We start from the raw sequence: 25,499 nt of genomic DNA, 5'->3' as shown, positions 1-25,499 counted from the left end.
TGTGTGTGTGTGTGTGTGTGTGTGTGTGTGTGTGTGTGTGTGTGTTGTGTGTGTGTGTGTGTAGGGTATGTCTCTGAGTGGAGGGGAGCAAAAGGATGCCATTGACAGACTTATCGCTCTCATGAAGGAACGCTTCCCCAGTCTCAGCCAGCACTACTTCATCACTACTGACGCCATTGGCGCCGTGGCAACCGCCAGCGATCATGGTAACTAGCCATTTTCTGTTTTGGCTTTATATTGTAATTAAGCCTCAGTACAAAACTTAAACTAAAAAGTGCTAAAGACGTGTGTGTTAGCTGTGTTTACACAGAATTGAATCTCAGTCTCATATGCATTTTTATTTTCAACAAATTTTACCATGTAAATATGTACATCAGGTTTTGTTTAGCACCTAATTTTACTGTAGATGTAAATTTACATTTGAAAGAAACAGTAGAAACCATGACCTAACCATGTCACAACAGGGCAAGGGTTGATATTTTACCCTCTTAAGGTGTGGCTGTAGAAAAGTGATATAATTTATGGCTTAATGAGATCCAGGCAGTCATCGTTGTTTTTTTCCTTTGTAGGAGGTGTAGTAGTGATATCAGGGACCGGCTCTAACTGCAAGTTAGTCAATCCTGATGGCTCACACATCGGCTGTGGAGGCTGGGGTCACATGATGGGTGATGAAGGATCGGGTAACCATGGCAATACGCAAATGCAAACACAGACACACTGCGCATTTAAAATCGGAGAATGTACAGTTTTATTGGTGTTGTGTCTTTCAGGGTTCTGGATTGCTCATTTGGCGGTGAAGACGGTGTTTGATGCCAAAGACAACCTGGTCACTCCCCCTCATGACATCACCCATGTCAGAAAAGCCATGGAGGAATACTTCCAGGTCAGATTGCAACAGAAGTCACTGAATCAATCACTTTACAGCTCTTATTAAAAATGTTTCCATTTATGAAATAATATAAAATCAAGTTAGAGTAGGGAGACGCTGAGGGAAGCACATTCACAAACATGGCATTCACCCCAGGTGTCAGATCTGATGGGCATGCTGCCGCACCTCTACAGAAACTTCCGGAAGTCACACTTTGCCGGTTTCTGCAAGAAACTAGCTGAAGGTGGGTGGTGCATCCCTTCCTGCTTCATTTTGTTTAAAGAGAGTAAAATATTAATTAGTAAATTAAACTGAAAACTGTGTTATTTGTTTAAGGCGCGGAGGCCGGGGACGCTCTGTGTCGGTATGTGTTCACTCAGGCAGGGAGAGCCCTGGCAAAACACATCGAAGCAGTGTTACCCGCAGCACAAGAGGTAACATCCAGACGTACACACATGCAGTACATAGCTGTGATTTCACTCATTTGAATTTCTCCAAATCTCTTAATTTTTCGCTCTTTACAGCCTCTGCTGAGTGGCGACCTCGGCCTGCCCATCCTGTGTGAGGGTTTAGTGTGGAGGAGCTGGGATTTTTTGAAGCCAGGTCAGTGTCCCTGGGGCCCCTCAGAAAAGCAAGTGCAGCAGTGGAAAGTGTTGGATGAAGCCATTGTACAGAAGAAGCCTCATTTTTTGTGTCTCTCTCTGTCTCTGTTTAGGGTTCACTGAGGTCCTAGATAAATTGGCATCATCTGACAAGTTCAAGGGCCGTTTCCGTGGCTACAACCTCCTGATCTTGCGGCAGTCTTCGGCCCTCGGCGGCGCCAGTCTTGGGGCTCAGAGTGTAGGCACCAAGATAACTATGGACTACGCAGCCAACACCAATGTCTTCTACCAGCACACTTTCAACAGCAGCAGCCAATGAGAATACCGTGTACTGGCCAGTATGTAATTACTATTATCATTGCTAATAATGCTTATCATAATGATAATGATAATGATTGATTGAGTGGTCGAAAATATTCCAGATTGTGGTGGTTTAACAGCTGTTATTCTGAAAATGGAACTATTACTTTCATTTGACTGTCATTCCAAATCTTTGCACCTTTGTAACACTTGTTTACATTTGACATTTCTAATAAAAATACTGCTAATTTGCCAGAAAACTAATTCATGGTTGTAAATAATCTCTGATCCCCAAGATAATTGAAGTTCCCTAACACAAGTGTAGGTTTAAAAATGCTAATTGTTCATATGTCCACTTATTACTGGCAGAGAAATTGGTTCATTCTTTCGCAGCTTCTTTGCACTTTTGTTGTTTACTAATAGATGGTGCTGTTACACCACCTCCCTGCTTGTGGCAGACACATCACAGTGTCTGCATTTCTTCAATGGTGATGCAGAAACTTAAACAAGAAGCACTCAGTTTCTTGGGTCTGCATGCACTAAGATAATACTTGATGTATCTTTATTCACAACACAGCCATTTGCTGTTTATCAATTTTTATGCAACATGTTTTGTCATTTGAAGACATAATGCTTATATTAGACAGTCAGATTTACAAAAAAAACATGATGCATTTGGGTCTAACAGGAAAAAAGGAAAAAAAAAAGTAGCAAGGTGTGATACTGCTTTACAAGTTGTGTCAGTGTTTGGACTGTTTCTACCCATGTCACATTGCCCACAGGCTGCTGCTGATTCACAGCCTTTCTGTTTAAATGCACAGCACCTCGCTCGCACATCGCAGAAGTAATGGGACAGACATGTAAAGGAAGCAGCAGTAATTGTGTGTGCTGCCACAGTGAATAGAATGAATATCAATAGAATAAACAGAATTTGATTGAAAACAACAGCAGTAAGATTCCACTGAGTCTGGCTCCTCAGTTCAGTTCAGCTTCACTGCTGTGATACTCTGCCAGAGAGGAGTCAGAAAACCATCAGATGATTCCCTCACAACACCTGAAGGTAAACACGCTTGATTTTTCTTAATTTTACACATTTTTGTGTTGAATTATGCAATAGTGGCTGTTATATTTTTGTTTTTTATCAGTGTGTTTTGAATTGAAATGAGAAGGTTTTAAAAGATGTTTTTTAAAAAAGAACAGAGCTCTGCTGTGTCTGACAGTTTGCTTCCATGTAGTTTGCAGCCTCCAGGCAAATTTGTCATCATCCACAAAGTGCACCAACATGTCAGTCAGCACAACTGCTACGTTACCAAAGTCCTGTCTCACCTCATGCATACAACAAGTCTCCTTATTAACACTACTTCTTTAAATACTACTACTTATTTATTAAAAACCTCAAGCATCGTGCTATAATTTGACAGACCTACTGTCCTTCACTGGACTATTTCCATTTCTTGCTACTTATGTGACACTTTACAGATACTACCACAGTAAAATGCTGCTCACTGTACACAGTGCATTGACAATAACAACCCAATAACAGTCACAGGGGCCATGTCTGTGAATTGATTCGACTTAAAGTACATTTTTGTTAATAATTATGTCGTTTTACTAAATTGATATTTTCAACTGAGGACTTTTCTATAAAGGATCTGAATCTTTCCTTCACCAGTGGCTGACAAAAAGCTGTTCAAGGTAGAACCACAGTTCCTGATACTGTAGGCCTGAATCCTGTCTTTGAGCTAAGCTACAGTGTATGTCTGACCATTGTGTAAATTCCTACTTATTAACTTTAACACAAATCATTTTTTTCCCTCCCAGACTAAAGGTCAAGAGCCTTGGGAGAGATTCATCACAACATACAACAGTGACTACAGACCCTTCAGTGAGCGCTATCTACAGGTCAACCAGCTGAACCCTGGAACTGAAGCTGAACCTGCTCCTGCATTTATCCCCCCACCACAGGTCGGCTAGATCACTGAATAGATTTATAACAGGAAAAACAAAGACACATTTCTTTGACATTAATTCTTACTTGTTTATTGTGTTGTTTTCATAGCTTAAACGTGAAACCTGGCCTATATTTTACCATTATTTCTACAAGACAACCAACAGCACCTATGGCTCAACTGCACAGGTGAACCACAACATCACACACTAACACCTGCAGCAAGTTCACAAAAACCTCTATTTTAAACTAGTTTTCATTTACTTGTACCACCATGATCCTCACCCTCTCCATGCTCTGTACCTCAGCCTCCCTCTTATCACCTCTTCCATGCCCCCCCATCTACATTCGTGGCGACTGGGGTTGTTGGCTCCACCCTGACAGAGGGCAGGACACAAGATGCGAGAGTCGCCAGGGAGACTGGGCATTCACTTGGCGTGGAGAAGAACGGTCAGCTGCACTGTGTTTGTGGTGGAAAGGGTAAGGAGCTCTCTCTGTCTCTCTGACACACACACACACACACATACACACACACACACACCCAACTAAGCTGGCAGGTGTAGAGAAACTCAATCCAGCTTCCTCTATTGACAGCAAATGTCTTGGCACAGTATGAGGCAAAAGATGAGCCACATCAGAAGATTGATGTTCTCTATGAGAAAGGTTAGACGACTCCCAGTGTTTGATTCATCTGATATTTGTCTAACAATGAGATACCAGTTTGAAGTGATTGAAACAAATGATTTTTGCTTTGAAAGAGGCTGAAATTAGAGAAACATATCTGATATTGTCGTAATCCCGTTCCATATTTTCTGCACTTTTAGGTGCGATTGTGGTTTCATCCCATGTTGCTCCGGCCTGCTGTGAAGATTTCCTTAGATCTGTGTGCAGAGAGGCCGGGCTGCAGCACCTGCTCCACTTTCCTGTGGCCTCCAGTCCCATTGTCACAAACAAAGGTAGATCAACTCTCTCTCACACAGACACACACACACACACACACACTCTTCTTCTATGAAACACACATGCTCCTTGATGCACAAACTCTGGTGCCCAAAATGACCCTTTACAGTAAAATCAAGGCGGAAACTTCTACTTTTGTGAGGCTGAGAGGTTAGACAAGACCAAACACAGTGTGGGATAAAGCAATGAAACTCTGGGTGTGAGAGATGGGAGCTGTCACACTGAGTGCTATACAGAGCAGACAGACTGTGATGTCACCGCGTGCACAAATACTTGCAATGAAGTGGAGTAATTGAATGAAAACACTTAAATTCCCACTTCTGATTAGATGCTGAAAATTGGGAGAACGGCGCCTACATGAGGGGCTTGAGACCAGCTGTAGGACTGAGAAACAGCTCCGTCCTTCAGCCGACGTCAAGGCAATGCAGTTGGTAAGCCACAGACACAGACCTCAACTTTTTATCGACTAAAACTAATCTTTCAAATTTCTTCTCAGATATCTCACTATTGGTGCAGCAGATAAGCTTGTATATGGAAAGTATTATGCATTTTATGACTAAAGCATGAAACTTTCACCAGTGTTTCTATAAACCATTAAGTTTATTTTCAGATGTGGAGGTATTTCAGATGTGACCTCTGGGACAGGGCAGAGCCCCCTGGAGTAATGAGTGTGGTCCAGACCAAACTAGCATGATAGCTTCTGATTAGAGTGTTTGCTAATGTGCAAGCTAGTCATGTGATTCCATAGAGAACACAGATGAAGTGTTTTTAACGAGCTATAACTACCTTAACACCTGGAAATGGTGGGGTCTGCAGTTCCCCTACAAAATCGGTGCTCTACCAAAACTATATGCCTTACTATACTATGACGTTTTTATGCCTTACTATACTATGACGTTTTTATGCCTTACTATACTATGACATTGTTATGCCTCACTATATATACTATGGTATTTTTGATTTACTATACTATCTCGTTTTTATGCCTTACTATACTATGGCATGTTTATGCCTTACTATAATATGCCGTTTTTATGCTTTACTACACTGTGGCGTTTTCATGCCTTACTTTTTTATGCCAGAGTATAGTAAGGCATAAAAACGCCATAGTATAGTAGCCTTACCATACCATGTTGTTTTTATGACTTTCTATACTATGACGTTTTTTTATGACTTCCTATTATGTGTTATTTTATGACATTTTCTCTCCCCTCCTCTCGCTCTCAGCATTGCTGGGGAAACTGAGCGCCCTAAAAGTTGCTGCTTTGAGATGCAGACCCTCCCACCCCACATCCCTCACGGCAGCACCCGGCCTCTGGCCCATATACAGCCCACTGTCTCCTGCACAGAGCCCAACAGAGAGCCACTGCTGACAGAGTACCAAGCCAGCTACTCTGCTGAGGTAAGGAGAGGATAGAGAATGCCTGTGTGTGCTGATCAGCACACTGCAGCCCTGTCCATTTGTTTTATAATCTTACATATGTATAAATCCCCTTCATTTTCTCCTCCTAGTGGCCCCAGCCTAAGATCCAGCTGAGAGACTATAACCATCATCATCTTCCCTGTCACTGGAATCCTCATTCTTCACTCTGAATCTCAATTTTTGTCTCAATACACAGCAGTTTAAAAAAAAAAAAAAAGAAAATCATTGTCAGTCTTTTGAGTCAAACATGATGAACCAGTGAGTTTGCACTGCTTCTTCATCATCCATCCACCTCATACATGAGCGGTCCGTCCAAACCGAAGTAGGCCTGTGTGTGTCTGTGATTCTCAGTTATCATGCCTCAGGATACAGAAGCCGAGGATGAGTCATAACACAGCAGTAAACCGTCCACTGGCAGGCACCCAAAGGAAACAGTAAAGTGTGTGTGTGCTTGTTTTCATCCTCTTGTTTAGAAGAGGTTTAAATGTGCATGCAGCAGTGCAGTGGAGGAAAGATATAAACAATATAAAAAATACTCAACAAGTAAAATTAAAAACTTTATTCAAACTACAGACTGGTGTACTTTAATCTGACACACCACATTTTATAGGTTGATCTGATTTGTTTTCATAATCTTCATCTGCAAAGTAATACATTCAGATTTCTGTTGATCTGTGACATCAAGGCTGATTGAACCTCCAGGAACAGGACTGGTTCTGTGAGGTGAACTCCTGTGGTGTATTGGGTATGGGTAACAGATAACAGTTATATCTGATAGAAGAACCTGGTTCAATTCAATTCAATAAACTTTATTTGTCCCCAGGGGTCAATTTCAGATCCTGGTAGAAGCTCAGCCAAGAATCAGTGATAGTCTAAATCTATATGTTAACACACTAAAAAGCGTTAGCCATGGTGAAATTATGAGGAAAACAGGATCTTTTCTCTTCTCTCTTTTTATTCATGAAAATAAAATTTTCTGGCTGTACAAAGTCAAACACACTCTCTGAGCTGAGGAGCAGACAGAGTCTGTTACGATTCATCAGTTGAGACCTTCAGTTCAAACTGGGATGGTTTGCAGCCAAACCAACAGGATGAGAATCTCTTGACGCTCCTTCACATTAAGGCACTTGAGGTGGCCCCCCCCCCCCCACCGGCGGAGGCAATTACACTCTGAGGCGTTTTGGTTTAGGGACATCAGCGCTGCTCTCATCCTCTTCATCCCTCTCCCTCTTTTTCTGAGGCTCCTCCCGTCGCACCCTATCCTCCTCTTCCACAATGGGGAAATAGCACAACACTGACAGTGTCATGTGGCCATCTTGAGTGTAGTCAGACACCCTGAACCAGCCCTTCACCTGCTCCTCTGTAGCCCTGTAGACGGGGGACACGACCCTGTTGAAAGGCACGCCGTCCCACTCCAAAGTGAGGATGCTGTTCCTCCGGTCTGCTTTCAGGACCATGATGTGAACTTTGTCTGGGTGGGTTGGAGACAGGAGTTTGCCAGCAGGAAGCCTGGAGGACGAGTTTTACTTCTATTTAAACATGAAAACATGAACCACACGGTCTCATTATGATTGGACAGTATATTTGAGCTACCTAAAGCCTGCAGGCGTCATCATGACCCGTGCTGGTTTTGCCACCAAAGAACAGAGTCTATCATTCTCCACGTCCTCGTCTTTGTAAGTGAAGGGTGATCTCAGGCAGTCTGTCCTGACGTTCGCCATCAGCGACGCAGGCGGTTCAGGTTCTCCAGTGAGGCGGCGCTCCAGTGTGGGCATGAACGCCGACAGAGTGTCCAGGTTCTCAGACGTCAGGCGGCGATTCCTGAAGTTGATAATGAACAGTGTGACGTTGTGCCGCCTTCCTGAATGCAAGATTCAAACAACACAAGATTCATACAACTTGGGTTAAAAGTCATCAATTCTTCATTGATTTAAGAGTAATAACAATGAGAACATGCCAGTTATGCTGAGAGTAAAATTTGATATATTCACTGACAGATAACACACCTGCAGCAGTCTGCTCTGGCTCAACTTCAAGCTCCATATCTATGAAATACGTCTCTCTTCTTCTTAGAGTTTCCATTTGTTCAGATGTGGGTTAACACTGGTTTGTTGGTCTTACCACACGGTTCACTGGGGAGCTGTTCACTGTCAGTCAAATCTTCCTCGGGACATGGATTTATCATGGATTGTAGATGTTCAAAGATGTAATTCTTCAGAAAAATTGAAATTTAAACATCTACTGTCCATTTCCATGACAACTGGGCAAAATCCATCTGCTGAGGAAGATCCTGTGAAACAATACAAAGCTCCAGAACAGCTTCTTAATGGACCTTGTGGTGGGATTGTTTTAGTCACCGTCAGTCTTGACATTGTGTATGTATGTTTGGGAAGGTTTCTGGTCAGTGGTGTCTCGTGCTTGATGTATTATATTTGTATGTTTGGTGTTAAACTGACAGAACCCTCAGACACATTGGTGAGTGGAGTGTGTGATCACTTTGAGTGATAATGTATGAAAATATCAACATGGCAATATTCATGAATTGTGTTGCAGACAAAGTCCTGCCATATAATGATATGTGTTTGGTTATTCATCTTTGTGTATAAGGACAGAGCAACTACTGTTAAACTGTTATGATTATAAAGAAACCAATTTTTTAAACTATTAAATATAAAAAAGTGATAGTTTTCTATTATTTTACTGACTTTGGTGCTTGAAGTTATTTTAATATCTGTGGTAAATAACATGAAGGACACAAGTTGAATTGGGTGGAGATGAATATAATTTATATATATATATATATCTGTACAATATACAAATGAATCTTTCAGGAAGGAACCCGAGATTCATGACGAGAGTAAGGAAGGACTTCCATCAGTTTAATAAAGTGTATAAAGAGATGTGTTAATATGTACATTAGGAAGAATCAGACTAATGTGTGAGCTTTTCATTTTTAATCATCTCGAATCCATATCGTTATGAACGGGACCGGTTCCACTCTTTCACACTGTGTGTATTTTGACAGATGTAGATTTTTAGTCTTGTGTTTATCATGGCTCTGTGGATGATAATGTCTGTGGGTTGATTGGTCCAGACTGAAATATGTAAACAACTGTTTCTAGACACATTCATGTTCCCCTCAGCAGAGTGATTAAGTTTATCCTAACTTTTTCTTTTTTGACTAAATGCTATTCTAATCAATGTGTTTAATGCTAATTAGCAAATGATATCATGGTAACACACTAAACTAGAATGACAAAATATACTGAACGTCATTAGACCTGCTAAACATCAGCATGTTAGCATTGCCATGCAAGCATTAGCATTTAGCTAAAAGCACAATGTAAGGCAGAGTATTAAGTCTTTTTATCTACTTATACATTTCCAGCAGTTTTCATGTGTCCTCTGCACATGCTGGTCAATGGAGAGTTTCTGCACAGTGCTTATTAATGTAAGAGTAAGAGCTGAATGACCTCATTACTCTGACAGGGTTACCATCAAAATTTCACTCTCGTCTCTCTCTCTCTCTCTCTCTCTCACACACACACACACACACACACACACTTAATTTGTTCACAGTAGCATAGTTCAATTTAAAACCTAGAGTTTCTATACTAAAATATATTGTGCGTCAAAGTGTATAAAATGAGTCATTGGTCATTTTATAAAGGCTGCGTGTATGTACATGTATTACATGACAGAACCTGCTGCATCTTTACTGTCTTAACTGCCACCAAGGAGGTTATGTTTTCACCCGTCTGTAAGCAGTTTTACACAAGAAGCACTGGACTGATTTGTACTGATCTTGGTGGAGGGATGGGTCATGGGCCAGGGAAGAACCAGTTAAATTTTGGGGAAGATCTGGATCCTTTACTATGAAATAGAATCTATTTTCACTTGAGTCTGGTTTATATTATTGGGTAAGGGCTAGTCAATATTGAATTTATAAATACAACCAAACCACATGGGTTCATCAGGGGTCTTTATCAACTGTATCAAAGTGTGACAAAAGGCTGACACAAGGCATTTGTCTTTAACATCTTTATTCGTCTTTTTTCATTATTTTTATTTGTATTGAAATTCATACTCTGTGTCATTTGGACCTCTTTTTCTTAAACGGCTTCTGTCATCTAACTCAAACAAAATCACCAAAAATGATTTCATGTTGTACAATCCACCTGGCGGACATTCCTATTGGCTTCACCAGGGTGCCATTTGACAGCTGTGGTCCAACACTGTGTGAGGAAGTTCCCTTTTAACCACATACTCATGGTCTCTGCTGCGGTTTAACAACACACTTTGAGTTGACTCGATAGGGTGAAAATTCTAAAAAGCTGCTTGGATGGACAGAAGTGCTTTCACCTGTTAGATACTAAATGCAAGTAACAAATGCACAATTGTCTACTTAACCCTAAGAGTAAGATACACATGTCACTGTTAATACCATGAATGAACAGTGGCATGAGGAGGATTGATGTTCAGATCACATGATGTTTCCTCTTGTCAATACTGCCTCCAGATTTTCAAGCCAAGCTGGCTGAGAATAAGAAAAATGTATTTAACTGTTAATAAGAATCTGGGTTTCCTGAAAACCTTTTCCTTTTGGTGCACAACTTAAAAATGAAGATTATACTTGCAGTAAGGGGTGATGCTTCAGGGAAAGCCAGACCACAACAGAAATCAATGGTTAAAGGGAAGAACTTCCTCAAAAAAAGTCAACCTACAAAGAGAAGAACAGCAAGGAGGCCATACTGTCGGCCACGTGTCGCATACTGCTTTATTCTGACTGGCTGTGACAATACTGTCTCCTCAGGTTTCCTCCTACAAACAGGACTGAATGGACACCACAGGCTACTGTACCCAGTAGAGACACAAAACGCCTCATCCTCAAAAACATGAAGAAAAAAGAAAAAAAGAGGAGGAGAGGCTATTTGAAAACCTGATTTGGATATGGACACTTGATCTGATGCTGGACAAACCAAGTTGTTCCGGCAGAAAGAGGCAGTGGCTGAGTTCCAGACCAAACACTCCCCTGTAACAAGGTTGTTCAATAAATGTTATGAATCCAAAATGAAACAAAGACTGAAACTGTGAACACAAAAATGAAAATAACCGAGTGTTTAAAGGTTCAAAAAGCTCTGACCTTCCCTCTGTTATAACATTTTTCTTGCTGAACTCGACTTGATGTATGACTGGGCGACTCACACCTCTGTTCTTATAAGCTGGACTAAAGATAAACATGGACTTCCACATAAATTGGGAAAAATAAGAATTCATCCATGATTACGCCTGTCCATGTTCTGATCACTGATCGCACACGTGTACAGGGAGGGTGGGGTCTGTATTTGGTTTGGAACAGAGCCGCTGCGGATACAAATAACAACCCGCATCTCGAGACGCACATGCGCTGTGATGTCACAGGGAGCTTATGACATCATAGGAGCTAACCTTAACGGGTTTGATTGAGCGCGATGACTCCACAGAGCAGCGGCAGACACCCATCAAGTCCCCTGAAATATTAGTCGCTCTCTAACCTCTCTGTCCTGGAAACCCTCAACTTAATGTTACGCAATGTTGTTCCAATTTGACAGCAAACAAATTAAGAAGTATGTGAAGTAATTTTAAGTTTATTCGATGTTTTGGATTTTAAGTTTTGTCCTGGCATCACTCCTTGGTAGCTGCCTCAGTTCAAAAGGGGGCTTCAATGAGATCTGCATACTCTGCAGACATCAACAGCGTCATCTGAAATGCAATGATGAGCTAGCGCCCGCAGTAGGGCGGTGCTGGTATTACACCCCTCCCCCACCCCTGTTCCCAATGTCCCTCAGTTTACAAGAAACAAACAGGAAATAAAAAGATTAAAGAAACATAAAGAAAAGAGAAAGAAAGAAAAAGAAATCCCCCCACCCCCCGACTGGGCCTGCCAGCACGCCACTGACTTCAAGTGTGTATAGGTCTGTGTGTGTGCATGCGTGTGTGTGTGAGAATCAGTGTGTGCGCGGTCGTGGCCGCCAGAGTCTCTGAGAATATGTGAGGACTGGTGTGTGTGTTTGTGTGCACGTGGAGGCTCCATGGGGGTGAGGGGGACTCCTAGTATTTCTTCCCCGGGACGAACTCCTTCGCTTCGGGATTCAAGATGCTCTTCCTCTGCAGGAAAAGACATGAGTGAGAACACGCTCCAGTTAACCTAAACCCATGTGTTCATTATGAATTTCTAAGGGTGCTTTGGAAGAAGAAGACTCTTGTGAAATGAGATGCATCTGTGACTCACCGCCACTTCCTCCAGATTGCTGTGGTGATCGCTGACGGACAGGCTGTTGAGCTGCTGCTGCAGCTGCCCCACCCCCTGGTTGTTGAGGTCACGCGAAGGGATGAACCAATCCTGGTCCTCCTCCTCCAGCATTTCCTGGAAGCAGCGCTCTAAGAATTCCTGCTCCAACAGCTCCTCTTCCACCTGGGAGATGACGTGGGAGAGAAGAGACATGAGTGAGAGCCAAACCAAAGGGCAGAGAAGTTAGAGGGAAAAAAGAACACGGGGATAAATGGACAGATGAGGAGGAGAGGACGGGTTATTTGAGATTACTTGCATGACAAGTAGGTGGAAGGTTTCCTAAAAAGACATGTGGTGGCATTAAAACATGACTCACAGCCGAGCAAGAGAAAAAGACTTGAGGTCGAGATACAGTGAGCTGAAAATGGCACATTTCTTCTTATATATCACTAACCCTGTAACTCAAGTCTTTAAGATTGGGTTCAAATAACCTCCGATTTACAAGGAAGAAAAACATTTCTATCACAGAGGAGGGGGGTGGACAAAAGAGCCAGAAGTGAAGGACAAAAAAAAAAAAAAAGGAGGAGTGGGTGCAGCAGGGAAGGCAAACAGGTCCGTTAACTTGTGACATTATCAGCTGCCCTGAGAACCTTCATCATAGGGAAACAAGAAACGAGAGCAGATGGGGAGATGATAACAGAGGGTGGAGGACAGCAGAAAGCAAGATAACACGGCAGAGTTTAAAGTGCAGGGGTTTGTAAGTGAGTGTGAAGACACTGGAAGAAGAAAAGAGGAGGCGATGCTGGTGAGAAGCGCCAGCTATAACTTGCATTGCTGTGGGTTTGTTGCTTTTGGTGTAATAATGAAATACAGCCCAGAGTCCAGTTAGTTGTAGTAATAAATCCATGAGGGTGACGGTTTATTGGCAACTCTGGAAAGTCATCACCAGGGATGTGTGCTCATAACGTCCCACAATACATGAAGCGCGAGTACACACCTGTCTGTTATACTCCTCCTCGTTCTCCATCCACATGTACTCGGCGAATGGGTTGGCGTCGTTGCCCTCGCCTGCGTGCCCATTGGCCACCGGCTCCTTCCCCTCTTTGCCCGGAGCTCCGCCTCCCGGTGTCTTGGCCACCTCTGGACCGCTCATCTCAGCCGGCTCTGCACAAGAGAACAGTTACATGAGTGTTATCGTTGGCGAAGTCATAAACACTGGAACTTGTTAGTAAATCACAAAAACTCAAAATTCTGCATGGTAACATTCACTTGAAAATCCATGCTGAAAATATTTTTGAAAATCAGACACAACTGGCTCCTAAAAACCAAATCAAACACAGTGCGCACTTCATTTTCTTCCGTTCTTGAAGCCAGGAAACTCTGGCTCATCTCCTGCTCATTAGGCCACAGCTGTATCTTACTGTTGAATTTACATTATCTCGTCTGAAGCAAGACCATAACGTTTCTGCCCAGGATCCAAACTGAACAAATTATGTGTCTCAATTATATTTTAGCTACAGCTGGAAAACTGCTCCCATGGGTAGAGAAGTCCTCAGAGTCTCAGTCCTCATGAACAATAAAACCACAGACCAACACGTTTCCATATCTCATGATCAGAATAAGAAACAGACTGAAAACTGCAACACCTACTGGGACTGATCCTGCTCTGTGTCTCCAAACCTCTGAAAATGTTCTTACTGCAAACACCTAAATGAGTATGGGGGCTTAATAGAGTCGTTGGCATTTTACGACAGCAGTCAATAGTTTTTCAGGTTGGTGAATTGCAATGCTCCGGGAGAAAGGCCACAGTGTTTTATTATTAAGCACACACACAAACACAGGCCCGGATAGACATCATGAAGACATACAGCACCATTCACAGGCAAACAAACACCCAGGGTGCTAAATCTGTTAACTTATGCTAATAAAGAGAGAAATACAACATGATGTCACAACTTCCTCATTTTCCTACCAAGCTTAGTTTCAGTGTGTGGAAGTCAAATAAGATTTAAATCCAAGCAAAAGCAGGAGACGTAGCGGAGCAGAAAACAAATGGGGGAAAAGTATGAAGACGAGTAGAAAAGACAACAGTTGAGACAGTAAATCACTCCAGAGAAAGAGTTTAACGCCCATTTAACTGGGAAACTACAAACAAGGATTTTTCTGTATATATGCCAAAACACACAAAACAGTTTTGTGGCCTTTCAGCCAATCACTCTACAGTCAATGATAGATCGCAAATATTCCAACAAATAGAAAGGACATGTTCAGACTGGCATCTTCAAGTCAGAAAATGATTTGTCATCAGAGAGATTCAGTGCGAAGGTATGAACATGAAGTTACAAATCTGTAGCCAAAATGCGCATGTGCCTTTTAAAGTGGGACTTGCATTAGTGGATTGAATTAAAATGTGTTAATGTCATGTTAAATGTTGAAGTTTAATTTGTGCAGCACAGTTTCACATAACCTTTATTTCATGGGGTGATTTATAAGGTTACGTCGAATTACATCTACATACAAATAATAAGACTGCTGCCCAAACTGACTGTAGCAATACTTATATAAAACCACTATATCAGCTGACAAATTTTCTGGTAATAATAATAATGCCGTTAATATGACATGAAAGAATTTCAGGTTTTTCTCAAAGATAACCTGATTATCTCACCCTGATAAAATGGGACCAAAATCTACTACAATCACAACTCTGCTGTAGAGCTACAACAATCACTTGCTGAAATCACTGATTAATCATTTCATCATTTCTCTAACAAAAATCCCAAATAATCCTTGTTTTGTTGCTTTTCTTTGTCATATAGAAACAGTAAATTCAGTATCTTCAGATTCTGGACTATTACTCTAAAACAAACAAATTACAGACATCATCATGGTCTTGAAGAAATTGTAGATTTTTTAACATCCATGTTAAAACGATTCATCAATTATTAAATTGAAGAAAGCTGAATGAAAATAATTATTAGTTGTAGCCCTTCTCTGCTGTACCACAACATAACACTAAAAAACATGTTCAGAGTTAAAATTTAGTGCCAGACAATTTGGAAAGAATTAATGAAGCCCTGTGGCTGTTGGCCCCTGAAATCCATAAGGGAGAGAACTGCAGAGATGATGGTAATGAGAACAGGAACTTTCCTCAGTTTGCTCAGTGCATCTCAAAACTGTCATATGTAACACAAGGAGAAAATGAACAACCAATCTGTGGTGAGAAGCACAAAAGATGGCTGTTGGCTGCACATGGTTTAATCATGGCAAATAGAGTGAGTCATCGTTAAGGTGCTGCATGTCGCAATTTATAGGCTGCAGGTGTCTCACACTCACTCACTCACAAACACACACACACATTCAGATTCAGAAGACTGTAACACTCAGTAAATAGGCAGCAAACAGCTTCATTCATTAAACTAGTATCACTGCCTCAAAGTTGTACACCTCCAATGACCAGCCAAGTTGCAGTTTATATCCATGTCTGTCCAGACACAGAAGATCTATACAATCACCACAGTTTCAAAGTGGGCACCTGAGATTAGTGTCAGAAATTAAGTATCCAACCAAATGTGAAATATGGTCACAATCTCCCTTCTGTTTTTGAGTTATAGTGTTGAATAATGGCCAGAAAAGTGTTTTTTTTTTTTCTTCAGAAAACTGATATCTGGGTGAAGTTGACCTTTGACCTTTTGGGAAAGAGGTCATCACTTTATTTATTCTGACATAATCAGCAGATGAATTTTTGAATTATGGCCAAACATGTTTTGTGAGGTCACAGAGACTTTGACCTTTGACCGCTGAAATCTAATCAGTTCATCCCTGAGTCCAAGAGAATGTTTGTACTAAATCTGAAGGAATTGTTTCAAGGTGTTCCTGAGCTATACAGATGAAGTACTACAGAAACTTGATTGGCACACCTGCTGCATTAAGTTAGTGCTTTTGTTGTTGTATTGGCTTACTGTCTTTTTTTCTTTTTCTTTTTTTTTTTTTTTTACACTCAATGCTACGTGCATGGCACAAAGGTGGGAGAAGAAGCACAATGAGAGGAAGTTACTTCCATGTAAATGAAGCTCTCTCTTTGTACTTGACAGATAATGATGATGTTTCATCAGAGAGTGTAAGACGAAATGTGCAGCAAGTACACAGTATCACCCAGTAACAAAAGGACTCTCAATTACTCTCTATACAACTGGCACATAGTCCACAATGTTTCCAGACTCTCCAATCTCAGCAGTTGAGGCCCCTGGGATTCAAGAAGTGAGAATGTGAATCTCTTAATCGACTGGAGATCTGTGCAGAGGCAGTGAAAAGAAAACTCTCCACAACTACAAATCAATGCTGAACCTTGTCCAGATACTTCCTTATTCCATCAGTGGGACAGTCCCTGGCTACACTTGACCTTTCCATCTGGATTTAAAATCTGTTGCTCAAGATTGAACAAGATCACATCGCTGTGCATCCACACCTACCCGCCTGAAAATACTGTGCACCCATGCTCTCTGTTTTACTTGGTCTACTCCTCTCATTTCTCTGCACTGCTTGTGCAGATTGTAGCTGGATGTCTCTAACACCACAACGAATTCCAATCACAATTCAACATGACACATTACCATCAGTATATCTGATGTGGAAGATCCAGTATTGCAATGATTTTGTGCCTCAACACCTGCAGCTTCAGCTATTTTTTAACAAGTCTAACTGTCGACAATATGACAGTCCACCCACCACAGCAACAGGGTTGTCAAAGAATCCTGCCAATACAGAAAGAAAGCTCTCTAACAGTCTAACTTTATTTAGATTTAATACTTCCATATTGAGGTGTTGTACATTTAATTATGAAAAAAAATGCAAATTAGACAGTCTGAGTCTATCCCTGTTTCTGCGACACAGACAGTACTACCGCTCTGATGAGACATGCCCACTACAATGACATAATCCTCAGTCTGCCAGCCAGCTCCAACAGACTTGTCATGACTCAACTGCGGCCTCCCGGTGAATACTGGGGGGGGGGGGGGGGGTAAAACGATGATCTCAACCGAGCCATGCACACAGCTCTAGGGTCAGCCTAAAGCACACAAACACGCACAAACACACACACACACACCATTGAAATGTTTGACTTGTAAGTTCTGATTTACATCCAAAAAGTCGCAGAAACTTCACCCATGTAATGACCTGATTTCCATATTCAGGACAAAATGTTACTTTGACGCCTGTTCCTGCCGTTTCCATCTTGGTCAGTGTGATAAAAATCAACATACGCAGGCAGAGTTTGACCCGGGGCAGACTGGTGTTCACTCTACGCAGCGACAGTACAGACACGCTGTCCCTCAGTAGAGTTCAAATAAACATGGACAATCTAAGTAGGTTAGTAGACTAAGAAGAGGTGTGTCTGTATCTGTGGGCAATGATAAAAAAGTCTAATTATTCACTGCAGCGATTTACACAAGTTAACAGTTTTAAAATACACACAATGGAAAGTGAGAGGGTCTGAAAGAGCATTTTGCAAGAGAATACAACAGACTTCAATTTAACTCTGCACTACCTGAGCAAATGTTCAAAGAGTCTGACGCGTGCATGTGAGAGTATGCCAGGGTGTCCATGATCATTTTTACAGCAGTCTATGAGGTGTTACGAAACAGCACAGACTTCCAAGACCAACTGCCAAAGTTTATTGGATACACGTCAAACAAATGCATGGTGCTCAAATGTGTTAATTTAATTCAATATGTCTGCTTTAAAAAACCAAGCATCTCTTGTGTCATATCATTTTAAATTGAATATTTTGGGGGTTTTGGACTGTTGGTCAACAAAATAAGCTATTTGGAAGACATCAGTCAGCTTGGGCTTAAGAGGTGGTGACATTTTACAGAGTAAACTATTTCTTTCTCAGTTGAAAAAAGAATCACTAGCTGCTTTTCTTTATTAGCTCTTTCTTCAAAACTAAGAAAAATCATGTGAATCCCCACCCTAATATCAATTTCCAACACTCGCCAAAAGTCGCTGCCAACATGCCTATGCTCAGACGCCACAAGAGCGCATGGCGGGTGAACTAGAATAAAGAAAGAGAAATAGAGACAGCGAGCACTGTGCCATTATGAACTGCATGAAGCACTTAGCATGTTCATGTTGCATAACCATGTGTTGGTCACCATGTAATATTTAGTTAGAGCCTAGCTTGGCCCATCCTCCTAGCCTGCAAGCTGAGTGTGATTTGATCTGATCCGATGAGAATGAAGGATAAACAGTGGAAAGGTAACATGCTGTTGTGCAGCAGGACTACACAGAAGATGTCAAAACTATGAGAAAACTCAAAAAAAGTGTAATCATTGAGCTCTTGCTCTGCAATATTACTGAAATTCATGTTATGAACTATATTTTTAACTTATCGGCAACATTTTAGACAAGTGATTAATCATTTATGTCATATATAATGCATGCACTGGTAAATTGTTATAGTAAGTTGAATATTTTTAGGGTTTTGAACTGAAAAATCTGACGACATCTTGAGCTGTGGAAAACCGGACATTTTCCACTTTTCTCACACTTCACAGACAATTAATTGAGAGAATTGCCAAATAATTAACTAAATCAATAATAAAAAAAAATCTTTAGTAGCAGCCCCATAAACAAAAGTTAATTACGTATTAACTGACATGCCTCCAAGTCACCTCATTCACCTCTGTTGTAAACTACTTTATAAAAAGGCTCAAATTAGTGGGATAACAACAAATAAGCTTAAGTACTAATAGCATTAATAGGAATTTAAAAGCTCAAAATATTAAATTCCACACATGAAATGTACGGTCAGTCTGTTGTCAAACTATCATTCGATGTTTTTTTTTTTTTTTTTTTTTAAAAAAGAGAAACCCAAAATACTGCGTGTCCTGCGTGCGAGGAAAAACTTCAAAATCTCAAACAAACCCAGATTCAATCTGCGGACACGTCGAAGCAAAGATGTTTGTGCAACTCCACCAACTGAGCATAACAGATGCTAAGAAATGCACAGGATAAAGCGCTTCATAACAGATTATGTAATGCAACAGTTAGTGTACTGTATGTAATGGGAGCGTCGTCGTGGCTTACAGCCTGCTAACGTCTCCACACGGCTAACGGGCTAAACCAGGTGTCCGGGCCTACCTGGAAAGTTGGTAAATGGATTGGACGGTTTTAGCCGAGGTAATGCTAAGTGGCTAGTTTGCAGTGGCTGCAAATGGATAGACACACATAGCTGTCAATGAACGGGCCTAAGGTGAAAGCTATCCCAGCAACAACAAAGGGTAGCGGGCTGGGTGGCTGAAAACAGTTATTTTCGTCAAAGTGGAAAAGTGTATTAGCATGAAAACGGCTTAAACGCAAACACTGCACCGAGTAAAAGAGACACGATAAGCTATTGCAACACGTAAACCACACACCGAGGTCAAACTCCTTTCCCGTTTGGATGCTTGAGGCCAAACAAAGTCGGCTGCTCAGCTACCAGCTAGCACGCTGCTACAGCATGGCAGCATCACTGAAGCAGGTCAACAAAACAAGCCTCCGCTCCGGGGATTACAACACCTTAACACACAAACAAGACAAACCGTTGAAATTCAAGGTTTCTGAGGTTAAAGTTACCTGGCATTGTGATCTCGGTGTTCGCTTCAAAGTGTAACGTTACACAAAGTTATTGCAACTACACCGCGAAGAGTGCGTGTTCGTCGTTTCACCAGCGGGGATTTCTCCGTGCTGCGATGCAACGTAGCTCAAGTTAGCTAAATCCTGTTAGCCACCTTGCTAACGGTAGAAGCTGGTCACGTGGTTTGGTGCTGCATTCGTAGGCTTTCGGGAATGTGGGGAATTACAGTGAACTTTAACATGAACGCAATGCAAACGTAAAAATGCATGTTTAAAATGCCACCTATCTTATCTTTTAAACCATAGGAGGTGGCTCTTTTTAAAATGTTTCTAATGGATTTTGATCATTTGGCAAACTGGTCTTGCATTTATCTGATTGCAATTCCTCAATTTTTTATAAAAGTCTGCTCTCCAAATTGAAAATTGACTAAAATCCAATGCATGCATTACATATGACAAACTATTAATCACTTGTCTAAAATATTGCTGATAAGTTAAGAATTTAGTTCATAACATGAATTTCAGTAATTTTACAGAACAAGAGCTCCGTCATTACACATTTTTTGAGTTTTCTCATAGTTTTGACATCTTCTGTGTAGTCCTGCTGCACAACAGCATGTTACCTTTCCACTGTTTATCCTTCATTCTCATCGGATCAGATTAAATCCAATTATGGGTGGGGAATAATTCAATATCTTTGTTTATTAACTTCAAGTGGAATCATATTGTTCATATTTCCGATGTCCACAGAATGGTTTTGAATAAACTAATTAAAAACTAATGGTATTTTGGTATTCAAGCTTTTCAAAGAGTTTGGTTTCATGTAATCCATTACAGTGGAATACAGTTCACATCAGGATTTACACTGATACTGGGAAATATACTTAATATACTTATTCATATGGTGTTAATAATTTCAACCATGTCAACCAGCCCCAGTTCAGATGTTTTGAATTAATGGGCAAGCAACAACATTCAGAACATGCTGATTTGTATTTGCGGGATGACCAGCATTAACACTGAATTCAAAGGTGTGCAGGTGAAGAACAGATGAAAAATAAAGGTCTAGAAAAAAATTTATGTTTTGTTTATTTTGCAAAAAACTATTTGCAGAAATGCAAAGAAACAGATGTAGCCCAGATATGCAAGCAGCTACACCACAACATCTGGTTAAATCCCACCGCAGTTTTTCCTTTCCTATTCCCCCCAGGGGCTAAGAGTGCATGATTAGATGATGGATCCCAAGACTGAACAAGATCCAGCTTCGATGCACTCAGAGCAGAAAAACACTGTAAATCACTGACCCTTTTCCTCTGATATCCATTCAGATGAAAAAGAGCCAGGCTTTTTTATGTTGAGAAAAATGGAGCAAATATGGTGGGTTTGTTTTTCACCCATCCTATTTGATCAACAGCAAAGATCACAAGAGAAACAAACACCATCAGGCTCCCAGCATCACCACCAGAAATAGACATTATGTTTATTTCTTCTCTGGTTAGAAGGTCCAGTAGTTAATGTTGTTAGTTACGCTAATTGGGTGACAGACAGCATTTGACATTGTGGTTGCCTAGCAGCAAACCATGCATGAGCCTGGTGCTTTTACCTGTAACAATTTCTTACAATAAGCTAATAGCCAACAAAGCAAGTCAAGTGTGAGCCACACGCTTATAATTTGCAGCTTTACACTGAAGAACATACTGCTATGAATCCCTTAACACCAGGAGTTTCTTCTTTATAGGGAGTTTTTCCACTCCACTGTCACCAAGTGCACCAACTCATTGTGGGAACTGTTTGTGGGTTTCTCTCTATAATATTTTAAGGTCTCAACCTTACCCTGTAAAGTGTCTAGAGATAATCAGAAAAATGTTGCTTTACTTCAAAGATTAACCATTTATAGCCTATAATTGCAATTTTTGAGCTCATGGCAATGTCTTTGACTTGATTGTTTTTTCCGGCCAACAGCCCCAAACCCCAAAATATTAAATTTTCAATTATGAAGCCAGTTAGCATTAGCATTTTCTGGTTGAGAAATGACTTTAACAACAGAGAAAATATCAAAATTGCTGCAAATAAAATGGCTTTCAATCAACTGATACAATGAAGTTGACCATCAGTTCTGACTCAACTTACCCAACTGAAAAATAAAACACTGTATAGCTTTGCCTTTTTGTACTCCTAAAAACTATTGAAATAACGATTTGCAAAAGAAGCATCACTGTTTGGTTGAACTGTTTGCAGCTAAAAGACGTAGACACAGGATCATTTACCGGACCATGAACCAAGAAAGGTTGGGATCCAATGATCCAGGTTGATCAAAAATAATTGACTAATCTTTTCAGTAGCCTAATACACGTCGCAGTAACGTTGAGAATCGAAAATCGGGACTCACAGTGGGTACGTGAATGCAGCATGAGAACAAACATCCTGTAGCTCCCCCACACCAACACTACACTGCTTACTCTCTTCCAAAACACAAATGCCTGCGTGGCTTCGAAAATAAAAGCTTTTCTGTCGATAAATTACAAATAATCCACCAAGTCACACTTTAATGGTCTTTTAAAAGGAGGACTAAATGACTGTAACGATGAACAAAAGGCTACTAAATGATATGGTCTGATGTTAAAATCAGTGTTTATGCATGACCCTTATATCAATATCACTGATCTAAGTAAATGTATAAATCCAGCATTTGAAGACTGCATATTTTCATGAGTTTGACAGTGCTCCTGTGTCGTTCTCTTATCACAATACAACTATTTATAATGTAGCCAAGTTGTTTCACCTTCTTTTCATAATTTTTGACATTTTTTACATCTTTTGACATTCACAATTGAGAGCTTAAGTGGTGCAAGTCGGTAACTAATGTCAGCCCGCGTTAAATGTTTGCAAAACTATTTAAAAAGGCGGTAATACACAAAGTAACACAAGTTAATTGCTTTAAAATGAACACCGTTGCTTTCTCGCTGCTCGTTCTTTCCCTCTTCGTCCCTTTTCAATGGCAAATTGCCATATCCCCCCTTTTACTCCCCCAATAACAACAGACTTACCACACAACTTCAAGTGCAAGTAGTGGGGGATCCACAAACCAGCTGTCGGGGGGAAAACGGGTCTTTTCCGGTCCCGGATGTCACAAGAAAACCACACACTAAAGAAATTCCTCTACTAATCTTCAGTACGATAAATAAACATTTGTCTCCTTTGTCAATTTGTTCGCGTTATTAGCTAAAAAAAAACGGATTAATCCACTGTTTTTTCTGCCTCAACGCGGAGACTAAAGAACGTTGTGTCGTGGTCGCGTTTGTCCAGCTGTACCCTTTAGTCATTGGTTGGAGTTACGTCACTCAACGCTTCCTAACGATGCTATTGGTCCCGATGACCACAGGCCCCGCCCCATCTCTCCATTCACGTAAGTAAACAAAATATAACCCATTTTTTCTCGCTGCCCCTTTTTTTTGCAATCAATATAACCAGTTAATATTTGACAGTGCGGCTGTATTAACTGGGACTGACCTTTCTTTTACAGACGAGGCTCTAGTTTTATGTTTGTTGAGGCTGTTTGGGATGAGAAATGAGCAGACAAGGAGAGGAACAGTGCAAGAATGTAATGTGTAAGTGTGAACAGTGGCGGGCACAGGCTTTTCAAGGGCGGGGATACCCCCCATCAGTTTGTGCCTCATTTAGTATCATTACATTCAGGTCACATCTGATTTTCTGTAAGACAGATATTTGTTTGCATGGACAATTAAATAAAAGAGAGTTATAAAACCACCTGAAATGTAGTATTTTCTGGCCAAATATGCTATTGTGTTTTGTGATTCAGTTTTCTGCAAGAAAAAGTCCAAATTAAGCACTTAAATTTTAACATTTCAAAGGCTCAGTGTTCCTTATGTGGTATTATGATGGCGCTCTGTTGGCTGATGGAGGTCTTCATCTAGGATGCTCTTACATTTTTGTTGTGGCGGTGAATTTCAGTCTTTTATGCACCGATGACATTACTGATGAATGTATCATTTTAGCATAACTTCGGTTTTTTGAGTGTCTAACATTTTGTCACCTTCAGGGAAAAACTACTATACATCAGGATAGTGACACGTCACATGATGATCCAGCTGCTGCGCTACACAGAGACCTAAGCTGACAGTAAAATTGCTCAAAGTATAGAAAATGAGGAGTGAGTTGTGCCATGATGGCATAACCTACAAAAAGAGGGAATGTTTTATTTATTCTGATCATTCAGAGCAGCCACCTCATTTGCATCAGATCCTTTTTATAGTCTCTGTGGTTATTTTGCTTATTTTTGGTCAAAGCCAAAAAGCTCCTCTTCACCTGCCTCCTCTCTAGCAGAGCTGGGAGTGGTGTTAGTAATGACAGCTCATCAGGATCTCAAACACTGTTTCCCATAGACAGCATGGTGAAAGTGACGTATATGCAGAGAGAGATTTGCGGTTCCCAACCCATTTTTAAAAATGTTTTATTTTACCATGGATTGGTATAATGCTGCCATGTTACAGCCTTGCTGAAAAATTTAGTTTAAGGAAATTGTAACTTTAAATTTCCAGATTTACTTTCTTAATTTAGCCATTGTCAGGTTGGCCTCAACTTACAGGCAGCCAGTAAAACCTTATAGCTCTTTAGCTTTTTGCCACTCAAACACTTTCTAAGCTTGAACTGTAACAGCTATTTACAGAATACATCCCTCCTTTGTGTTACATTCCTCTGTCCTCTGCAACTGCTCATCTTTGCTGCTCAACTTTAGGGAAATTAACAATATGTGATGACAGCTTTCACTTGCATTAACCCTGCCATCCTCTTACAAGGTCCTCATGCAAGTCTGACACACGTCTGAGACATTCTCAGTCAGCAGTAAACATGAGGGTGCATTACCCGGAAATTACAGTGGAGGGCGACTGTAGCACGCAGTGTGGTTGTTGGGCGGCGAGAGTCCACTGGCAGAAACGTTACTATTCTGCTCTAAATGTGGATCTAAGTGGTGTAGCTGGAGCTCAGGATGTAAATACTGCACCCTGATCCCAGTAATGTCTGTAGTGGCTGAAGTGTAGACTGAAGTGACCACAATCCGTCTACCTGACTGCCGTACACTCAATGGCCGCTGGATATATTTTATATTCTTGTGCATATTTAGCATTACACCACTGCTTGGTCTTTCTGTAGTTAACAGAAAACAGAGAAGCTCCACATCACCACAAACCATCACAGTAACAGATTTCCAGCTTGCTACATTATTTCTGCATTGCCCCATCTGCAGGCAAGATGCGTGGATGTGCACATGTATTGAGAAGCAAAAGTAAAGTAAAGTTTATTGTGTCCCTGAGGGGAGGTTTCGTCTTGAGCACAGTGCTACAGTCCAGTGCTTTACATAAAAACATAGGCACATCATAGAAACATAAGAAGCATGTGACACAATGATAGGCAGTTTTCTTCATATATAAAAAAAAAAGGAGATAGGGACGTTAAATCATTGTTCAAGTACGCCAGATGTTCCTCAGAGT

General features: G+C 40.9%; 3 protein-coding genes across 4 annotated transcripts in view; 1 reads left to right on the top strand and 2 right to left on the bottom strand.

Moving 5' to 3' along the window:
* The window catches only part of nagk (N-acetylglucosamine kinase), an 8,951-nt gene extending 6,917 nt beyond the window's left edge, over window positions 1-2,034 (top strand). The window contains exons 6-10 of the mRNA XM_022758370.1: window positions 771-883; window positions 1,025-1,112; window positions 1,205-1,302; window positions 1,393-1,471; window positions 1,584-2,034. Coding sequence (XP_022614091.1) covers window positions 771-883; window positions 1,025-1,112; window positions 1,205-1,302; window positions 1,393-1,471; window positions 1,584-1,789 — 584 coding nt within the window. The 3' untranslated portion in view covers window positions 1,790-2,034. The remainder of the gene's footprint in view (window positions 1-770; window positions 884-1,024; window positions 1,113-1,204; window positions 1,303-1,392; window positions 1,472-1,583) is intronic.
* A 4,647-nt stretch (window positions 2,035-6,681) lies between these two features.
* On the bottom strand, window positions 6,682-8,379 carry LOC111231300. Its single transcript, XM_022758352.1, has 3 exons — window positions 8,108-8,379; window positions 7,695-7,962; window positions 6,682-7,610 (listed from the first exon to the last, which is right to left on the bottom strand). Exons 1-3 carry the CDS (start codon window positions 8,181-8,183, stop codon window positions 7,265-7,267), a joined length of 690 nt encoding a protein of 229 aa, XP_022614073.1. The 5' UTR covers window positions 8,184-8,379; the 3' UTR covers window positions 6,682-7,264.
* A 1,748-nt stretch (window positions 8,380-10,127) lies between these two features.
* On the bottom strand, window positions 10,128-23,281 carry paip2b (poly(A) binding protein interacting protein 2B). 2 transcript variants are annotated; one of them, XM_022758354.1, is made up of 4 exons: window positions 23,037-23,281; window positions 13,370-13,536; window positions 12,373-12,555; window positions 10,128-12,248 (listed from the first exon to the last, which is right to left on the bottom strand). In XM_022758354.1, exons 2-4 carry the CDS (start codon window positions 13,523-13,525, stop codon window positions 12,192-12,194), a joined length of 396 nt encoding a protein of 131 aa, XP_022614075.1. In that variant the 5' UTR covers window positions 13,526-13,536; window positions 23,037-23,281; the 3' UTR covers window positions 10,128-12,191. The 2 variants fall into 2 exon arrangements, with proteins under 2 accessions (XP_022614075.1, XP_022614074.1); XM_022758353.1 differs by lacking the exon at window positions 23,037-23,281 and adding an exon at window positions 19,990-20,131.
* Between the last annotated feature and the right edge of the window lie 2,218 nt (window positions 23,282-25,499).

Source organism: Seriola dumerili, unplaced genomic scaffold, assembly GCF_002260705.1.
Source record: "Seriola dumerili isolate Sdu_G_001 unplaced genomic scaffold, Sdu_1.0 BDQW01000295.1, whole genome shotgun sequence".
NCBI classification, from domain to species: domain Eukaryota; kingdom Metazoa; phylum Chordata; class Actinopteri; order Carangiformes; family Carangidae; genus Seriola; species Seriola dumerili.
This window is presented reverse-complemented; position numbering and strand designations above follow the sequence as displayed.